This window comes from Onychostruthus taczanowskii, unplaced genomic scaffold (assembly GCF_017590055.1).
Source record: "Onychostruthus taczanowskii isolate IOZ18803 unplaced genomic scaffold, ASM1759005v1 scaffold15, whole genome shotgun sequence".
Lineage (NCBI taxonomy): Eukaryota > Metazoa > Chordata > Aves > Passeriformes > Passeridae > Onychostruthus > Onychostruthus taczanowskii.
Window position 1 is genome coordinate 12,646,690 of NW_024498685.1, and position 21,363 is coordinate 12,668,052.

The 21,363-nt window shown below is 38.1% G+C and overlaps 1 protein-coding gene across 1 annotated transcript in view; it reads left to right on the forward strand.

Moving 5' to 3' along the window:
- The window catches only part of PIK3C2G (phosphatidylinositol-4-phosphate 3-kinase catalytic subunit type 2 gamma), a 186,195-nt gene that overhangs the window by 102,826 nt on the left and 62,006 nt on the right, over positions 1-21,363 (forward strand). Inside the window, 6 exon segments of the mRNA XM_041398704.1 lie at positions 2,543-2,723; positions 4,278-4,385; positions 7,033-7,125; positions 9,255-9,384; positions 11,665-11,801; positions 14,294-14,463. Coding sequence (XP_041254638.1) covers positions 2,543-2,723; positions 4,278-4,385; positions 7,033-7,125; positions 9,255-9,384; positions 11,665-11,801; positions 14,294-14,463 — 819 coding nt within the window.

Sequence of the window (21,363 nt, forward strand, 5' to 3'; positions counted from 1 at the left end):
TTATGCAGGGAGTAGCTCTGTTTAAAATAGTGAACCAATTTGGTTTTGCTATTTTGCTTGCTGTATGTGAAATACTAAGCTTTTCATTTTGAAATAAGAGCTGGTTTAATGTTCTCTGTATCTGAGAGGATTAAAAGGATATCTCAACATGAAGAGGTAGCCTTTATGGACTCTCTAAATATGTACTACTAAAAATGGAGTAGGGGAATGAATATGATTTAGATACTCAGCAGCTGCTTCCAGTGCAAGCCTTAGTGCAGACAAGGCTCTGCACCAGCATTTCATGTCCACTTCAAAACACATTTCACAGTGATAGTTTAGGTGCATTTGTATTTGCAGGACAAAAGTGAAAAACTTCAATCTGACTGTGTGCCAAGAAAAATGCACTGTTTGGCTGGACTGAGACTGAGCTGGGCTTTGCTTTGATAAACTAAAATTCCTGCCCACGTGACAATTGGACTGTACCAGCGATGCTTTTATTTAAAGGATAATCACCAATCCTATGTTTAAAGCATAATCACCAAGCCTCTTCCTGACTTGCTGTTGAAGTGGACTGAGTATGTTTTTACTTTAAATAGTCTTGTTTGCCTACAGCTGAGCTAAAAAGCCACTGCAGAATGTGATGCAGTGCCCTAAACACAAGTTACTTTAGACAGCACAGGGAATCTGAGAAATCTGCGTGGCAGTGGCATACATGAGATGTTGCCTCTAGGGGAAGCATGCCCTTCCAAGGCAGCAGCTGGAGGAAGTGGATTTCCTAGGATATCCAAAATGGCATGAGCTATTGACATTTAAGCAGATGAATGCCATCCTGTGGAATCTTGGACTTGTTCTGATGGAAATAGGAAGGAATATGTTTATCCACTGCCAGGTGTGCACATGCTCTCAGCCTTCCTCTTTTTTGTGAAAGGTTAGGGTAAGGACACAGCAGCCTGTGTGTGTTCAGGTTTGCCTTCCACCAGGCAAATTTGTATTTCCTTCAAATCTAAAATGTAATTATTTGTTTCTACTAGTCTACAGTGAAAAAGAAAAAAGTGATTTCAGACTTCTCCAGAGACTGTTGATGATAAGCTTCTCATATCACTTCTCTTTCATGTCTAGGCATTTCTGATAGAAACACCACTCATTCTTTAAGATTTTCAAATCCTCAGATGTTCAGAGGTTTTGTGTAGCTAGAAAGAGTTTTCAGAAACCAGTAGGTGATATTGTTCTGCCTTGAATTATACAGGAAAAAGGACCTAGAAAAATAATTGCTTCATGAAAGGTCCCTCATGACCAAAAGAAGCATGTGCTGCAGCAGCAATACTGTAATGTCTTATATATTATTATTATTATATGTCATGTATGTCATATTCTATATGATATTTGAAGGAGCTGAAGTGTCTATAGGAATTGTTTTTCACCCTTAAATATCAGTGCTTTAAGTAATTTCTTGTTCTTGCTTTTTGTGATGTGACATATACATATGTCACATATTCATTCATGTGATGTGCCTTGAAAGTCAAGAGCTTCTCTGATTTCTGTCCTGTGAAAAGTGGCATTATTTTTTTTTTTGGGTAGGGGAAGCTGCATTAAGATTCAGATATTTATAAGGAATTTAAGGTTTGAGATGTTCTCAAGGGTGAAGCTGTGGGGGGGAGAGTTCACACAAAAGCAAAGAGCAGTTCACCAGTCCTTCAGGCAGAGAGAAACCCCAGGGTGTTTACACTATAGAGCTGCTGATTCCATCTACACTTACAGAAATAAATCAGTGTACAAAACCTCTGGCCTACATAAGGAAAAACCTCCCAATGATCAATTTGATTAACTAAAAAACTCCTCTAAACTCCCCAGCTTTCCTGATCCAAATAAATGCGTAATTAGAGAAGATTTCATGGTGATTAGTATTAAAAAGAGTATGGGTTTGGCTTTATTTATGATTTTGTGTTGGCAGTAACTCCAGTTCCAAAGCTTTTGCAGGCTTCAGAAGAACTAAAAGCTGAGTTTTGCTTTAGACCAGCACATACCAGTAAAGAAGGGAATAAAATGGGCTCATTTCACTCTTTTTAGCAGTGTAGCCAATTTCAGAAATGTCTCCTCAGCTTAAACTAGTGAAATTTCTAGAATTGATGGTACATCTGAGACTAAAATAGTCTTTAAATGCAGCTCCTGAAAGATGAAAGTTGTGCTTGCTTGTATAAATGAAGTGGCAGGAGAAAAAAAAAATATTTAGGAATATATATTTAATATTGGGCTTCAAAAATGGAACTTCTTTTCACTTTGTTAACTTTTCTTGCAGAAATAAAAAGCAATACAGGCATTGCACTGTGTATGACAATAAGAAATGACAGTTTTCTGTTTATTCAACACATTTGGAATCTCATTATTATCAAATGGGGCTTGAGTCTCATTGCCTACAAGCAATAAAAAGTTTTTCATTCTCTGCTGCCCAAAGTGACCAAATGTAGATTAGTCTGGAGTTTATTGTTCCTGCTAGGACTGATATATAATAAAATTCATTTTTAGATACACAAGTTGTTTTTTTTTCCCCTCCTTCCTTCAGGCTGCTGAAGAATGCACAGAATGAAGTTCATTTCAGAATGTGGTATAAGAAACTTCTGGCTGCTCTCCAATTCTGTGCTGGACAGTCCCTGAACAATGAGTTTTCTAAGGAAGAAAAGCTCATCAGAATTCTGGAAGACATTGCCACAAAAGTGAAAGCTGCCAGTGACCCAAAAAGAAAGGTTTGTTAAAAATTACTGCCCCTTCCATCTAAGTGTCTGTAGAGAATTTTATTTTTTCTAAGGTAATATATCTTTCTTTTAATACCCTTTACACAAATAAACCAAAGACTTAACTAAACTTTATATAAATTTTTCTGCTCTGAAAACAGGTAACACATAGATATTTAATGGGACAACTCTCATCACTATTACTCTGGAGGTATGCAGATCTTTTAAGCCATGGACTTGGAGGTGGCCAAAAATAATGGCAACAAGGCTGATTATCATTTCACTGAGAGGAATGCTCACATTCAGCACCTCATCCCAAAATATTCGACTCCTGTAGAGCTGCGGCATTTCTTGAAGGCTTCACTAGGAGTTGTTCTTGGCAGGCTGGACATATTCTCATTTCTTAGCAAAGACAACCAGAGTGGAATGTAGCTAGTATCTCAAATATAGCCCTCAGCAGTGAACACTGAACACATATCTGCAGAGATGCCTCCCTGACACACTTGCAGTTGTCTTCTCCAGTGGGTGCAGCTTTTATATTGCATAGGTACATTTCCAGTTCAGAATTGTTAATTTTCCCAGACAGCTGCTGTTTCTTAGCTGGTGGGTAAAACTGCTTCCTGTTGAAATCTCAGCAAGGCAGAGAAAAAAGCCAAATAAAAATACAGTTGCCACTGCTGGTTATCATGAACAATATCATGAATCTTTCTGCCTTGTTAAGGATTCAAAGGTTTTCAAAGGGTTTCTCAGAAAACTCTCAGTGCTGCTACTGAGAGCAGCAAAGCAAACATGGAAGTAAAAGGACAAAAATATTTGCAGAAGGAAAATCCATGCAAAGAAGAAATAGTAGTAATACATTATGCATTACTAATGCATAATTCAGATTTTAGAGATTAATCTCAAGGCTGCAGTTACTATGATACTGAGAAGCTCCCAAATCTTGTAGTTAACAGAATTAGGCAAGGGAGATCACAGTGTTGAGGCAACAAGCAACAAATTGGGAAGATCTTAGGGAAGGCAAAAAATCCCATGAGATACAGCGGAGCAATACAAGGCTAATCAACCCCTGATGAAGAGTGTTGAATCACAGACTCACAGAATGGTTTGGACTGGAAGTGACCTTAAAAATCATCCAGTTTCAACTCCCAGCAATGGGCAGGGACACCTTCCACCAGACCAGGTGGCCCCATCCAACCTGGTTTCACAGGCAGAGATTTTTTCTGACATCCAATCTAAACCTTCAATTAGAAGCCACTCTCCCTTGTCCTGTCACTCCATGCTGTTGGAAACAGACTCTTTCCATGTGAACCTGTGGGGCAATATGAGCTGGTAGCACATCTAGGCAGAAAAGGCATCAATGTAGAGTAAAATTACAGCTTTTATTTTTAATACCCCAGTGTGACCTCATTAGCTGTTGTAAGGTCACACGGATGCTGCCAGCTCTGGAAATTGCATTGCTTGTTTAAAGTACAGAAAGACAGTTTAAAAAAAAAAAAATAAAAAGAAAGAAAGGAAAAAGCTGCTTTTGTGCTCTCTTATGCTGCCATAATGGTTCTTGTGCTGCAGGAGGTGTTGAAGGTGGAGCTCAGCAGACTCCAGCAGTTCTTCCAGGAGGTGAAGCTCTGCCGGCTGCCCCTGAACCCCGCGCTTGTTGTGCAAGGCATAGAGGCAGATGTAAGTGTGATCCATTCCATCTTCAGTTTTGGTCTTTAGTCTAGAGGGGAGAAGGAGGGAATGCCTGTATTGAGATGATCAGGAAATGATTGTAGTGATATGGAGAAGAAATTATCTGGTTGATTCACACCCAGCCTAATCTCCTCCAAACCTTTGCCTTTGCTGAGGCAGAGGTGACAGGAGGGGTGGGGTGGCTGCTGCACGTGTGTCACACCAGCCAGAAATTGCACCTCTGAGCAGCCCATTCCCAGCTCAGCTGCCCTGCTGTGGTGTTGGCATTGGCAAGGACACCTGGGAGCTGGGACCTGGTTACCACCAGATAGCCTCTTGTGTTTGTGGGGTTCCTAAAGTAAGGAATGATGAATCTGACTCCATGTTCTTAGAAGGCTAATTTATTATTTTATGATCTATATTATGTTAAAGAATACTATACTAAAGAATACAGAAAGGATACAGACAAGGCTAAAAAAGATACTAAAGAAAAACTCGTGACTCTTTCCAGAGCCTTGACACAGCTTGGCCCTGATTGGCCATTAAGTCAAAACAATTCACATGAAACCAATGAAACAATCTCCAACCACATTCCAAAGCAGCAAAACACAGCAGAAGCAAATGAGATAACATTGTTTCCCTTTTTCTCTGAGGCTTCTCAGCTTCCCAGGGGAGAAATCCTGGCAAAGGGATTTTTCCAGAAAATAAAACTGTCACAGTAGCCCTTGGTGTTTTTCCCATCCAAAACTCTCCCGTGTCAGGTATGGGAGCAGCAAAAACTCTGGAGCCAGCTGTCTGTTTGCTGAGCTGAGTGAGAATTGCCAAGATGTTAAATATTCACACTGGCTTATCTGTACCTACGACTCCTATTAAACATGACTTAAGGCTAAAGGAAACAGCAATGCTCTTCAGTGTTACTTGACTTTGACTGCAGTACTAAGATTCAGTTATTCATTGTTCAGAAATATTTTCATAAACAACATGGAGCCAGGAGTTAGCTGATTCATCTCTGGAGAAGGAAAATGTATCCAGCATGAAGAAAAAGAAAAACCTGAACAGCCATATATATATTGCCAGTTATACCTGCCTAATTACAGCAATTTGTGCTCTATTTTTGTTCTCTGGCTCATTATCCATAGTAGACCTGATTCTAAGAGGCGCTGATCCTTTCAATTGCCTCTGACCTGTGTTTCTCCAAGTAATTGCTATTCAGCCTTGATCTGGGTAAGAACTGAGGTCCTCCAGCACCCCACAGGCTTGGGCAAATTTTGTGTGATACAAGTCAGAAGGATTTGAAGCCTGCTGCTGCTCCCTGCTTTCAGGCTTTTGGAAATAATGATTAATGGAAAGGTATCTCACCATAAAGTCATGCTATTTATACTGCACAAGCTTGGCTGGACAGATACAAAAATGTTTAAATCTAATATCTGAAGAGGTTTTTTTTGTTTTGGGGTTTTTTTTCCATTTTTCTTATATCATTATAGGCTATTATCTTTCTATAAATACATGTAGTTTCTTGATTGGACTGTACGTCAGTATAATCATGCAAATGAGAACTTTTAAGTGCTTATAATTACCTAAATTTAATTCATTTTGGTGTCATGTATTGATTTTACCAGTAGCAAGCCCTGCTCCCAGCTCTATCAGAGTCACATTATCCCACAGGAACTTTTCAAGCACTCACTGAGACATTTCAGTTGGCAAAATCCTGATTGAAATGGAATAATTTCTGTGGTGAGGGATCAGAATTTCAATACTGACGATGGCGCTGGCCCATCCCAGAGTTCTGCTGTGGCTGGGACAATATTTGCACGCTCGTGCCATGCTTTGAGATGTTCAGATGAAAAGCTGCAGACAGCTGTGTCTGGTGGAGCTCAAATTGAGCCTCCCTTACACTGCACCCTGTAAGGACAGCAGCAGCTCTTGTGGGTGCTCATTATTTCCAGAAACTAGGCCTTTAATTGACCATTGTCTCTAGCTGCTTTTGAGGGGTTTCCCCACCACATTTCTTTGGATGTTTTTAATGAGGGTAATAATTCCACCCCAAACTCTCCCAGGATTTGCAGTGTTTGGCTCATTAATGCTTTTTGAAGCCCTTTGAGATCTTCAGGTGGAAGGAGCTGTAGAGCATGAAAGTCAGAGTTGGTGCTTAATTAAGATGAATTCCACATAAAATAGAGCATGATTTTCAAAATTTGCTGTATCCTTAGCCAGAGTGAGGTAATCAAAGAAACTGGCAGGTTCTTTGCTTCCATGGCTGATTGGGCAGGGCTGGGGTTTTTTTCAGAAAACAATGGGACCAAAGGCTTTTTAATGCTTTAAAACTCATTAGTTCAGTCTTATATAATTCATCCACCAAGTTCCAGGCAAAGCTTATTGTTGATAGGCCTGGGTGAAAATGAAAAAACAATTAGCATATAAAATAATATCTGTTCATATGGTCTGATATTTAAGTGAAGGTGGTTGTCTGGGGACAAGAATTTCTTGTTTTTCAGATCCAACAAAAGAGTCAATAATATCAAGAATTATTTATATTTGCTGCCACTGCTACTGAGCAGTGTTTAAAGCTGGAATCTTTAAAGAGGTATTGTACTGACCTGGTGTTTTGTTTATGTGACACTGTTGTTCTTCTGTCTCATCTTTCTTTCCCCTGCAGTCATGTTCTTATTTTACATCCAATGCCTTTCCCTTAAAAATCTCCTTCATCAATGCGAATGCTCCAAGTGGAAACATCAATGTTATTTTTAAGGTATGTTCTTCCCCCACTCCTCAGGTCTTTTGGTATGGAAAATGATCATTTAAAATTCACCTAATTTATGTTTTAAACCTTGTGTCTGAGAATAGTTGATTTAGCTCTGCTGCTTGTTTATCTCTATTATTTTTGGCACTAGAACTTTTAATGAAACATGTTGAGGCAATACACTGAAGTGTCACCTTTTTGATCACCCGAGAATCAAACAAATTGTGGCAGTTTTTTCCCTTAGTGAAGACAACCAGACTAGAATATAAAGTTCATATTTTAAATTTAGTTTATTAACGAGGGCAGGTCTCAGAGAAGAGATAGATCAGAATGACTGAACCCTCAGCCTTGTCCATATGTTTCTAAAAAATCAAAATACTGGAGTGTTAGAGGCTCCATTTGCCAAACAAAACTAATTCTGCCCCTATCAGCAGCGTGGGGGAATGGGCTGAGGAAGATGGAGCTGGAGGAGGGAGCAGAGAGGCTCTGTCTCATTGGAATTACTTGGAGGAACTGACTCAAAATAAACTCTGCTTTATTTTGAGTCAGTTCCAGTCAGCAGTTGTTACCTAGAAAAGCTTCAGAGTTCAGAACAGTCTATCCACAAAAGAGAATTTTAAAGTTATTTCTCTTTTAATAGAGCAAAAGTCTTCCCTAAAAGTGGATATTAGTTTTAGAGTAGAACGCAAGTTCATAAAATGGCTGATGGGTACAAAATGGTTGGTTGCCAGTGGCATTATTCTTAGGTTTTTTGCAGAATCATTTTCCAAACGAGAAATCTAAAAAATGGATATAAATAATTTTTTTAAAAACCCAGATTCTATGCTGCCTTAAATTAACTTGCCCTTTAGATCAGCTGTGATTCCCAGAAATAGAAGTAAGATTTCCAGGCCTGCTAAGGGGAGAAATTAGCTTTTTTAAGTTTTTCTGAGCATTTAGAAACCTGGTTCATATGTTGTTTCATCTGAGAATCAGTATTAAGTAGCAGGTTCACATCTACTTGCTCATGGGACTTTTAAACAATTGCATTGGTTCTACTCAATTTTTTTCCTACCTGCTAATGTTCAGCAAGCGACTCATTGTCCAGTTGCTGTAGAATTATTTTAGCTGCTGTCACCTTCTCCTGTCAGCAAAACGTTGTGTTAAAATACCTTTTGCTTGTACTATAGTTCCATTTCTTATTCATGACAGATAACTCATACATAAATGATAAGCACAATAAATGATAAGGGTATCTTACTAAATTGTATTCCCACCATATATGTGAGGGAAGGTAAGTGGAGAGAATAAGATTTTTTTTACATTTTTAAATGCTAAGAAAAATTAATTGGAGTCTTTTGATGAGAGAAAAATAGATTCAAATATTTTATCTTTTTAAGATGAGTTTGTCTCCTCTAGTAGTTATTTCCTGGCTGTAAATGTTTGTAGATTGGAATGCTTATGTAAAAAGAATGTAATGAAAGAATAAGGCACTTAAAACACCAGTAAAAGTTATGTATTTTACATGAAGTGGGTTGGGGGGAAACAAAAAGTCAGGGCTGTTGTTTTCACAGGCCATTTACTCAGCCATGGTTGAAAATAATCTCTTAATTAATTCTTGTGGCTACAATTAAAGGCCCATTTCACTGAGATTATTGTTTGACTAACTCCATGGGGAGAGCAGTCATCACTGCTGGAACTGAATATGAATCATGCTATGGATAAAATGTAAATTTGTGATAAAATTCCCTTGCAAATACCAAGTTGTGAGGCTTAATGTGAGACAAATGCTGTCATTTGTGCAGAGGGATCCAGCACTAAGTAGACTTTAAAATGTGACTAAATTAGGATCCTACCTCTGGATTAAATTTCTAAACTCTAATAATTACATAGCAATAATAAGCAGAAAGGCCACATTTAAGCAGGGATTATTTGTTAGCATCTCAGTGGCTGCCAGATCTGTCCCTGTCTGTGTGTGTCATCTACTCTGTCCTCTCCTGAGGTTATTGACAGGCAAGTAGGAACTTTGAAAGAAAACAAGACAGAGTTACTGAAATGAATGTAACTGCTCTGGTGGGCAAAAAAGTCCCAGTTAAATAGGGCATTATTTCTGTCTGATATTGAAGAAGAAAACTGAATTGCATGTGCAATTTTCACAGATAGGTGATGATCTACGTCAAGATATGTTGGTTCTGCAAATTATTCGCCTGATGGACAGCATTTGGCTCCAAGAGGGACTGGATATGCAAATGATCATTTACAGGTGTTTATCTACAGGGAAAGGACAAGGTCAGTCTCAAATTACAAAAGGAGCCTCTATTACATTATTCATATGTCATGTAATCAGTGGTATGTAAGATTTATTTATTCTGCCTCTCTAGAACTCATTGGATTTTGTAGCAACTAGAATTTTCCAAAAGCCTCAACACTGTCAGCTTGGAAAACATTCTTAAATTCACGTATCAAAATGAGGGCTTTGGAAAAAATTTGCCATAGCTACTGAAGTTTTAATCCAGTGCAGTCCTACATAGATGCTTAAATGAGCCCGGATGCATGTGGCTACACAAAGTACCTGCAGACAAGTGTTGACAGCTTTGTGCTGTTGATTTTGAAATATTATTCTTGTGATTTATGTTGCTTAGGGCAGGCCTGACTCATCTGAAAGCTCTATTTCTCTCTTCTATGGTTGTAGCAGAGCTGTAGCAGGGATACCAATTGCTTGCTGTAGAAATCTGCTGACAGCAGTAAGCTGCCTATATTTCCCTGACCAAATCTTCCACTGGAAATAATCCTGGCTCAAAAAGAAGGCTGATGTGTCCAGATTACCTGCTGTACAAAAGCTATTAAAATAGAAAAAAAAATTAAAAGAAAATCTTTGCTTTCTGAGCCACAAAGTGAACATGAGAGAGGAGGAATGATCTAAAGGAAATAAGAGAAAAGTGTAGATGAGTTCAGACACAAGGCATGTGGTGGTGGTGACCTGGAAAAATCTCCTCTCTTCTTTGTGGGATGGGAATCAAAGCTTGAAAGCTTCTGCTTCAAAGGCAGATAATATAAGAATACTATTTCTGGACAGGACATTACATATAGACTCTTCTATATACTAATGCTTAATTTGATGTTTGCCAAGAGGGATACAGGGATCATCTGCAAACAATATTCTCTCCCTGACAGTCTTTTCCTGCCAGCATCACAGCAGCAAAAACCCCTCAGTGTCTCACAGTTTTTGCAGATGTCTTTCCTGATGAGCTTACATCAGTGCTAAGATAATTGATTTGCAGTTAATAATTAAGAATACAGGACAAGTGACGTGCCTGTGGTCACATAGGGAGGTTTGAGTACAGAGTTTTTCCAAGTCCTAAGCTAATGATTTCCTCCATGGCCACCTTTCCCACACAAGGGGGAAGGAGATGGTAATTTCATCGTCGTGCAAACACAGAAATCACTTTGCACTGAAACTCAGTGAAAAATTTCACTGTAATCCAGTGAAAACTGAATAAAGCATTGGTAGAATTCCACTATCCAGGCATGCTGAAGCAGAGGAGCCTGTCACTTCTTAGAGAAAGTCCCTCTGTGCTGCAGAGCAGCAGGGTGACATGCCAGGGGCCACACGTGGGGACAGGCATAGAAAGCCAGGTCTCAGGAACAAAAAAAAGGAATTAAGAGCATGCAGTAGAGACAGAGGATTCAAGTGAAGCATGGCAAAATGCTTGGCTTCTCTCTGCACCTCAGAGTCCCAGTTTGTGACACACTGGGTCAGTATCACTGAATTTCTGAACATCCCAGTACCCTTTCTCCAAGCTGTGATCAGCATCACATGGTCCAGAATAATTTCTGCACCTCTCTGGACAATAAATACATATGAAACAATATATATATAAAATATATATAAAAATATATATATTCTCTATATAATATATATAATGAGTCCAGAATAATTTCTGCACCTCTCTAGACAATAAATACATATGAAACTATATATATATATATATATATATATATAAAATATATTTATACAGTATATATAATACTTATATATATTAGCAAATATCAGATCCTGCTTTTTAATTTTCTTCATTTTGTGGATATTCTACCCACTTTGAATCTCACTAAATTGTTCACCGTGTTGGTACTTTGAGGCAGTTATATCCACAATATTTTTATTGATCATTTCATTTCTCCTTCACAGAACTGCCCCATGCCCTTTATTTCTAATTTCCAAAGAGCCAGATTTGTTCTACAATATTGTACTACGTTTTGCACTGCATTCATTATTTTTTAGCTTTTAAGTTATGCTTTTATTTATTTATTTTTAGTTTTTAACATTTATTTATTTATTTTCTTTTTTATAACTTATTTATTTATTTATTTTATTTTTTATAACTTATTTATTTATTTTAACGTGTTCATTTATTTTAACTTATTTATTTATTTTTAGCTTTTAACTTCATGGGGTTTTTTTGGGTTTTTTTTCCTGCATGGAATGATCAAACAATAGGCAATATGCATTGTTTTTCTGTGTTTGTAAAGGTGAGGATTTTTCATTCAAACTCTTTTTCATCTGATTAGGGCTGGTACAGATGGTGCCAGATGCTACCACCCTAGCGAAGATCCACAGGGAGTCTGGGCTGATAGGACCACTGAAAGAAAACACAATTAAAAAATGGTTTCACCATCACCATCCTCTGGAATCAAGTTACCAAGAGGTAACATCATAATGAAGCTTATTACACATTTCCTGCTATGCCATGGGGGAAAAAAAAAAAGAACCAAATTACAGCAAGCAGCAAAAACGAGTGGCTCAGACACGAGACAAACAAGTCTCATGCAGAGAAACCAGGGAATCCACTTAAATGCCCCTCTCTAGCTAAGGAAATATTGCTTTTTGTCAGGTGCATGGAATTACATTTTCTATAAATGTGTGTCGTAGAGATGTTTTGAAATTTAGTTGCAAAGTGAAGAGAAATTGAAATAGAAATTGTCTTGAACTCAGAAAAAAAGATTACTTTTTTAGGTCAGCTCTTTAAACTCTTTATTTTATAAAAACCACATAAAGTCCTGGCAGATTTCCTGTATTTTGGAACAACCATGCCAATACCTAGAGTTGCAGAAAGCTGTTTTATCAAAACCACCTAGTCACAGTCAAAATACAGAAGCTCATGCTTTTCATATCTCTTGTTCTCATGGGATCCCATGGTAGGCATCTGATTTTATAAAACTAGATTATCTGCATGAGCCAAAAAAGTGCAAATTTTATTTATAGAAGCAAAGGTTTTCCAAGGTAAACTTTCTATCAATTCCTTTCTTTCTGTCAATTTCTTTTTGAGTGAGCGTGCTCTGAGGCCCCTGAAAAAATTTTCAATTTTTGTGTTTCTGTGACAGTTTTTATAATCCTTTATCAATTCAAACAATAAATTAGGGGCCAAAATTTTAAATTTAAAGGAATGGTTTGAGTATTTAGCTCTCTGTGAATGAAATGCTTTTATAGCAGTTTGTTAGCAGATGTATATTATAAATATGTTTGGTAAAGTTTAGTACATTTTTAATTATTCTACAGGCATTTTCTCATCCACATTTTGACTATGAACACTTGAGTTACTCATATATTATTTGATTCTATTAAACAGGAGAGATCTGTGTAGAATGGGGTTTTTAATACAAGTTTGTGTGTTTACAGTTTTATGGTAGAAGTGTAGACATTTCAATTCAAAAGTGAGGCACTGCTACTTATTGAGTGAAAACTTGATTTCTTGCTGCAGCTGCTGCTTGCAAAAAAATACTGTTCATGTGGAATATTCTAAAACAATTCCTACCCAATTTCTTCCAATTTTTTAAGTATATAAAATGCAGTCAGATCTGATTACATAGGAAATGCATAAAATTAGTACTATGCATTCCCTTTGTGCTTGCTAGTGAATGAACCTTTCTCTTTTTTTACTCCTTCATAATTTTTACTCATACAGTACTGGATCTAAGGTGCTCAGAAAAGTGGTGCAGAACAAGCTTTAATATCCTCATTTTACAGTTGGGTGAACAAAATCACAGAAAGCTCAAGTGTTTTATCCAAGTGTAGCACAGTTAGACATCAAATTCAGCCAACTCTTGAGCTGTGATTTAAGTTTTGCTGTTGCAGGTGGCATCTTGCATCTACAGGGAAAGCCTAAATAATCATTTTCCTTGGCTAATGTAGATTTTGTCCAAAAAATATAAAGATCCAGATTAGGATAGTTTGGATTTCTATATTACATTCTATACATTGTGATGTCATCACAGTAAGTAGCATAGTTAGACATCAAATTCAGCCAACTCGAGCTGTGATTTAAGTTTTGCTGTTGCAGGTGGCATCTTGCATCTACAGGGAAAGCCTAAATAATCATTTGCCTTGGCTAATGTAGATTTTGTCCAAAAAATATAAAGATCCAGATTAGGATAGTTTGGATTTCTATATTACATTCTATACATTGTGATTTATATTCATGGGACATGGATTGAGTTCTGGAGAAAAAAAATCCTTGGAGGTACAAAACAGTGCAGTGGATGTAGAACAACCTGCACCCTTTATAAAGAAATGGTTACTTTTGTGGATTTGCAAATAATTTGCCAAAAGTTTTTTGGTTTTTTGTTTGGTTTTTTTCTGCAATGTACCTGTAGAACACTGAACAGAAAATGCCAACTTCCTGACAAGAAGCTTTTTTTTTTTTTCTTAAGCACCTTTTGCCTTAAAGTTTTCTGCAATGTACCTGCAGAACACTGAGCAGAAAATGCCAACTTCCTGACAAGAAACTTTTTTTTTTTCTTAAGCACCTTTTGCCTTAAAGTTTACTATAGACTTCCAGGTATCTTTGGAAAACCTCATGCATAAAATTGTTCTTGTGCTGTAACTTTGAAATGTTTGAGTGCCATACCTATACCACTCCTACTCAGACCTGTCTCATGAATTTCTTTTCAAAATTGCCTGGTAAAATTTTAACAGGTTTAACATGTTTGGTTTTTTTTTGGTTTTTTTTTGTTTTTTTTTTAACAGGTTCAACAGGTTACCAACAAGCATAACATTTGTAAAATTACATTTTTAAAAGCAAAATTTATCATTTTTTAATCTTTAAAAATTATTTATTTTATTGTTTTTAATACTACTTTTATTTGTTTATCACAAATACATCTGGATATTTCATGTAAGAGCTTTTGGTTTACTCTCTAGGCCATAAGGAATTTCTTTTATTCCTGTGCTGGCTGGTGTGTTGTTACCTTCATCCTGGGAGTCTGTGATCGACACAGTGACAACATAATGCTGACAAAAGCTGGACACATGTTCCACATAGATTTTGGAAGATTTTTGGGTCATGCACAGATGTTTGGAAGCATAAGAAGGTTGGTACCTATAGTAGCACACAGTAAACTTTAAAGCAGTGGTCTGAAATTTCACAGCCTTATCAACTCCCATAAAAAAACCACAAATGAGATTACGCTTTATTTTTGGTTCCTTCCTGTATTTTCCAAAATGACATGTTTTGCTTGGTTCTTGAAACTTCTAAAAAGTGTGGGAATGATGGGAAAAGGATTAAAAGATTTTGGAGAACCCTTTTCAGTGTAAAAGAAAACAGTAATTCCTTGTTTGGTCAGGAATTTGAATGATAGTAGTTTTTGAAGAAATGATAGTAGAATTTGAAGGTAGTTCAGGAGTGACCAGAACAGAAGAATTCTGATGTCCATTGCTTTTTTTCCCAGCAGAGGAGGGTTCCTAAAATGGATTCAAATCCATATATCTGTCTAATTGACAACTTTCTTCCCATATTCAGAGAAGGAACCAAATATTCCAAATAGACCTGGAGAATAATTAAATTATGCCTCTGTGGGTAAATTTGCCAACTTTTTCATTATCTTTTGATATTCCACATCAAACCACACTGAGCTCAGAGGTTGCTTTATATATCTGATGGCTTTGGTAGGTGTGATGTACCTGTGTCATGCTAAGGGTAAATCAAACAGTGTGATCATGTATCCAAGTTCATGATGTAAACATTTTTATGAAGGAATGAATTGAAATGGAATAAGGATAAGATAATGCCAGTATGCCCAAAACACAAAGGAGCTTTTACAGCAGAGTAAAGAATGCATGAATGGTCCCTTTTGGTGACAAGATGAGAAGTTGTGTATGTCTTTCATCCATGTTTTCTGAAAACTTCCAGAACAAGTATCAGAATTAAGTTTGAGATAATTTTTTAGGTTTTCTTTTTCTTTTTTTTTGGTTAAGCTGGCCTTTGCCTGCTCCAGACTGGCTCAGTGTGTTAGACAGGCATAACAGCATGGGAGTATTGATATGAGGGAAGCTGATGAGGATAATAAGTACTTCCAAGTCAGGCAGTCAAAAGATTTAGTTGCAGTGCTTAGAATCATCATCCATCATTCAAGATATGAACCCTTAATCCTCCTCATTTGCTGTGGAAAGAATAAAGCTGAGCAGAGTAATAAAAACATACCCATGCACACTCCTTGTCATGTGCTGCATCCTTCTCCACAGCACAACCCCTGTTGGAACCTAGCAGGGATTTCCTTGAGTAGTAATTTTACATAAACAAAAAATTACCTAGTTGAGTGGACAGCAGGATGAAGCAAATATAAGAGGGGACACAACAACCAAATTTAAATGATGTAATAGCAATAATAAAAAATATATATTAATGTTACTGTTTTACAGCTCAGTTATGCTACATCTTCTTATTAAATCTATGAAAACTTAAAAAATAATCATTTCCACAAACATCAGCCTCTTTTCCCATTTCTCAATGCAGTGTGTTGCTTTTAAGCTACAGAATAAAATCACACATTTAGGACATCCATTCACGGACTGCCCTCATGATTCCTTAGGAAGATTGGGTGTCCCACCTAGGAGCAGGTTGCAAACACCATGGAATAATCAGTTTTCTTCAAGCCCACAAGAAACTGAGCAGATAAAGTATTAATGTTTGAGTGATACAGTATTAATGACTATTGCTCTGATTAGTTGTATTCACATGTTCATAAAATGTAACATATTATTTGTAACACAGGGACACCACGTTTTTACAGGTCACAAAATTCAGGTTCTCTCAAAATTGAAGCTCTCAGTGCTAGTTGTATCTACTCATTCCCACAGGCAAGTCCTGAAACAGCTTTGGCCTCTGGTTTCTTTAACAGCTCTTATATTGCACCTTTTGTTTGAGTTCTTGTTAGATTTTTATTTGAGTTTTTTGCACTCCCAGAATATCATTCTCTAAAATAATATTGAAAAAACAGCAGCACAATGCTCCAAAACCGAAGAATTATTAGTGCTGACCCTTGGGGGGTGTTGTACAGTAAATATTTTACATTTCTGGGGGTCCATAGGAGCTTTAAAAATGCAAAACATCTGATGCAAATCCCTCTACTTGGAATTTACCCACATCATACAAACCTTTTTTGTGTGTGAGTGTAAAATGAAATCTATGCAGATCAATGAAGTGCTCTGCCCAAAGTGCAGGAAACAATCATTCCTTACAGAGCTTTGCAAGCTGATTGCCACAGCTGTCCATTTCCTGCTCTCAGGGAGTGCTTTTTGCCACTACAGAAATCTAATTCCTCATGAAACTTCCTGAGGATAGGTCCTGTGCAGCATCCAGTCCTTCTTCTGGGGGGAGTGAAGTGCAGGGAGTGCTTTGGCAGCCCAGGGGCTCACACACGTGGGCTGCAGCTCTTCTGTCACACCCAATATGAGTCTCCAGAGAACCTGCTGGAGCTGACACCATCCATCCAGTCACGCTCACTTCTGCATTCCTGACTGTAAAAAGGGGATTAGTGAACTTTTCTACTTCCTGCCCTCATCTTTAAATGGTATCCAAGATATCAACTCAGTTTTGGTTTCAAGTCAAAAATCATTTCTTCCTGATATGAGAGAGAAGAGGAATCAGGAACTTTCTTTCTATATCTGCCTTCACAGTGCAGTAAATTCTTTAAATAGTACCAATAACCCATCCTTCCTTGGATCTATGGTGCTTTGAGAAGGCTGCCCTAGAACAGGCTGGACAGAGCTAAATAATAAAGCAGGGATTGATTCAAAGGATCTCCTCCATGGATCCACCTTGGGCAGCACCAGAGCCCAGCCAGGGCTGCCCCCAAGATGAACCCAAATGGTCCCAAAATGCACGAGCGCTCCCGGGGTCTCTCCCTGGGATCAGCTCTGCTCCATGTGCACATTGCAGTTCAGTGTCCAATTCCAGCTCAGCCCCTGCACTCCCATCCTGCTTGTTTTTCTCTCTGCAGCCCACAGGGTTTGTGCTCCTGGGCTGAGATTTGGATCATTTGTCCTTGGTGCCCAGCTGGAGCAGGAATTGTTTTGTCTCCCTGCTCTGTGCACAGAGCTCACCATCCCCTCATGTGAAGCTCAGACCCACACATTAAAGCAGCACAGAGTCTGAAAATATAAAAGCTAAAACCTGAGGCATCATCTAGATCTAATACTTCAGAGGAGTTGGAGGCATACTTATGATCTATCTAACCAATAGCATAATAACAGAGAGCTTGGCAGAAGAGTTATTCCCAAAGTCCCATAGGGAACTTTCCTACTGAACCATGAGATTTCATTATCTTCTCTTCCTATTTTTTTTAATCACATTGAATGGCACTTCTGCTAGCAGTAATAAAATGCTCCTTTCATTCTCTAACCCAGCCTCCACTTTCGACCCTACATTCCCCCAAAAGAGGCAAGTCTGCAGGTACACATCAGACTGCACAAAGAAATATTTCTTGTTTAATTTCTTCATATAACTGCCTTATTCCTCATCTATTGAGTGTCCCGTGATAATCATCTCAGACCCACTCACACATAAATAAGTGTAATTTATCCAGATTGTCAGCCAGGACTAGGTCACTCCTGATCAAGTGGTTTGGAAGGGGGTGCCTGGCTCATGGTTTTACCTGCCATGCTTTGCCCACCTTTGTTTCCTCCCTTTCAGTTCTGACCAGCTCCTTTTGAACATTCCTTCCTTGGTGAATTAAGCAGCAAGAAATTTATTTAAATCCTGTGCTAACCGAACTAATCCAAAATTCAGCAGTCACTCACATCCTCCCCTCCACCAGTCACTTCCAGCTCTGTCATCTGTCATTTTCCACCCAGTGATGTGCAATGTGAGACTTGGTGGCACGACACAAAGTGCTGCAGCTCATGGCACACTGCAAATCCACCTTTTGGTAACATCAGGGTCCATTCTTTTCCTTTAAAATCCAGTCATCCTGATTACCTCCAGTACTCACTGGCCTTTTCATTTCCCTGATCTGAATCACAGAGACCCTCTTGTCTCTTTGCCAAACTAATCCTGGCTCTTGGCATGGCTTTCCCAGAATTTAAATCTGCTAAGCTGGTTTTCTTCTACAAAGTTAATTACTGCAGGCAGCCTGACTATTCCTTTGGGAAATTCCAGTTATTAGGGAAGTTCCAAAAATATGGGAAAATTATGTTTCCCACACTTTCTTCCTAGGTTGGTGTTTTATTATACTGAGAAGGGTTTCAGAACATCTGAGTATATAGAAATGTAGTGCCTCTTTTTATTTTAAAAGTAACATGTTTCATTCTTAGTGTTAACAACCTAAAGTGTGTGTTAATGTCTCACTAGAAGTGCTGATTAAAAAAAAAATCTTTTCAGGTATTTCTTTCTAAAACAAAAGTGTTGGCATGTGGATATAGAAAATAAGTTCTATCTGCATTTCTTGATCGCATTGTATCAGGGTTTGTTCTCTTTTTTTCCTTAAAAAAGGAAAAATGGGGAAGGAAGAAAGAAGAATTTGAGAATAACACATTTTACTTTTTGCTTTTTGCCTTTTTAAAACTTTATTTAGAGTACCCACATAAGGTCAAAAACTTGAAAGTAAAAACTTGAACGCATAATCACTTTTTGTTTTCTACATTTGTGCATGAAGACTTGTACCAACCTGTATTAGGTGTTGCAAGATTTTAGTGGGTATTTTCAGTGTTAAGAATTCATTCTCTGCAGTTTATTTTTCTGACGTGATAGGTCTGAATTTATTAGAATCTGTGAAATGGTAACTCCTAATGCTTTGCCACTATTCACTTTCAGCACTTGCTATATGCCACCCTCCAAAAATCTTTGCCTGCAACCCTGGAAAGATTTAATTTCATGACTTAAACACCTTAGTAGCCCAAATGATCTTAACAAGATTATACAGATGTTTAAATCCTGCCATCCACATAAAGAGTGAAAGAGGAAAAATGCACAAAAACCTGCAGGTGAAACAGCATCATCTCCAAGGTGACAAGGCATAAAGGGGCTTGCATTCATCAGGGAAGAAGTTCATCACTTTTGAAAGTCAAGTGTCTGTATTTGTCCCAAAAGGAGCACCAAGAGCACAGGCTGAGTCTGAGCACACATGAACAGCCCCAGCTGCAGTCAGGAGGCTCACATGCACTTCTCTTGCCCTCAGGGTTAGGGGTTTATTCTTGCTTTATTCTCTGAGTATTCAGACTGGATCCTAGTTTTCCTTTTTTATTTTATTTTCTTTTCTTGTATTTTTTTTTAATTTTTGTTTGTTTGTTTGTTTTTGGTTTTTTGGTTTTTTTTCAGTAATAGCCTCTTGTGGAAGGAATGCAACTGAAATGCTTTGAAATCAGAGTAAATTATGTTCACTGCCCACTTCATATCTTCAATTTTTTTTAACCTTTTCCAAATGCTCAGACAATTAAGGGAGACACTGTTTTTCCATGCAGTGTCTGTGTGGATTTGACCATACCCAGCCTTGTCCTTCCTGTTGAATTGAGTTTCCTGGAAACCAGTTCTTGTCTGCTGCAGCTCTCAGAATCCTTCTTGGCTTCTCCTTCTCTCCAAGAGTGGCACAAACTGCTTCCCTGCCTTCACTTTCTTGAAGGAGTTATCAGGTATTTTTGTTAATAATCATGTGGGCTGGAGAAGCTGCTTGATGCTTCCAGAGCCACCAGCAGAATTCCCTCTGCTTTGGGAGATTGGCTGCACATGAGGTGTTTAAGTCACCTCCCATCAAATTCCTCTCCTCTTCCCTCCTTCTCATTCTATTAGCCACCCTGAGATATTTTTTATAGGATATGGCTCCAGAGATGGGAAGTTTAACAATAAAGCAGAAAAAAAAAGGGAGAAGCAACATCCTGGTCACTGTCCATTTGGGTTATGGTTTTATTTGTTATCCTTTTCAAAGTGTTACTCTTCATAGAGATGTGTATTTTCTCCTCCCTGCTCCCATCAGAAACATTGTGTTGTGTCACCCCTTTCTCTGAAAGCTTTCTATATACACTTTTTTGTGTTAGGAGGAGCTGTTCTCACATGCACTCAAACATACATTTATATTCAGGGGAAGCTCTTCTCATACACAGTCAAGTATACATCAAGCACTTTTAAATTGATCTCTGTTTCTTGGTGTTCTTTTTATTTCTTTTTTTTTTTCTTTTGCTTGTTCTGCACACTACGCCTTTGTCCTTCACCCTTAACTGGAAAGCATGCTGATGTATTTAATTCATGTAGGATTTCATCCCCTGCCCTGAGGAATTTCTTTGCAATTCAATTTCTTCTTCACTGGTTTATTTCTCTATTTTGCCTGGTGATACACAAATGCCCTGCAACCATCTATTACTGTGTTTTCTAAATATCCACCTCATACTGAAAAGGTCTGTTAGCTGAATATTCCATGTGTAGGGCTTATGTTCTGTTCTGTTCCCACTTGTTCTGTTTCTTTTAAGGCACCTTTTAGGTCTCAGTTTTAAAATCCTTTTCACTGCTGAGGGCCAGTCAGGGTACAAAAAACAATTGTCCAGCAATCTCTGTTAACAAGAGGAATTGCTGCAATCTCCTTGGGAATTAACTCTTAAGTGGTTCATCAATAGGGTTAGTAATAAACTCCAGCAAACACAGAAAATGTGATAGTCCTAGAAAATTGTGTATAAGGCATTGGGAATGCTGCAGTGAGCACTGTCAAATGTGGGTATTGGAGGTGAAGAGTGGAGAGGGTTGAGCTCCACCTGGATGTTGTTTTGCAGTCGGATTGCTGGTGACAGTGCAGGCTGCTCCAGCTCTGTGTGTCGGAATGGAGGAGCCCAGCTCAGCCCAAAGGACACAGGGGTGCTTCCTAAACAGTCAGTGTTGGCAACAGGACAATGCCTGAAACTGTTCAAGACAAATATATTCCTAAAGCAGAGCAGATCTTCTTTCAGGGAAGTTCTTTTCAGGAATCTTCCAAAGTTCACCATCAGCTAACTGCAGGGAATGGTTGAAATTC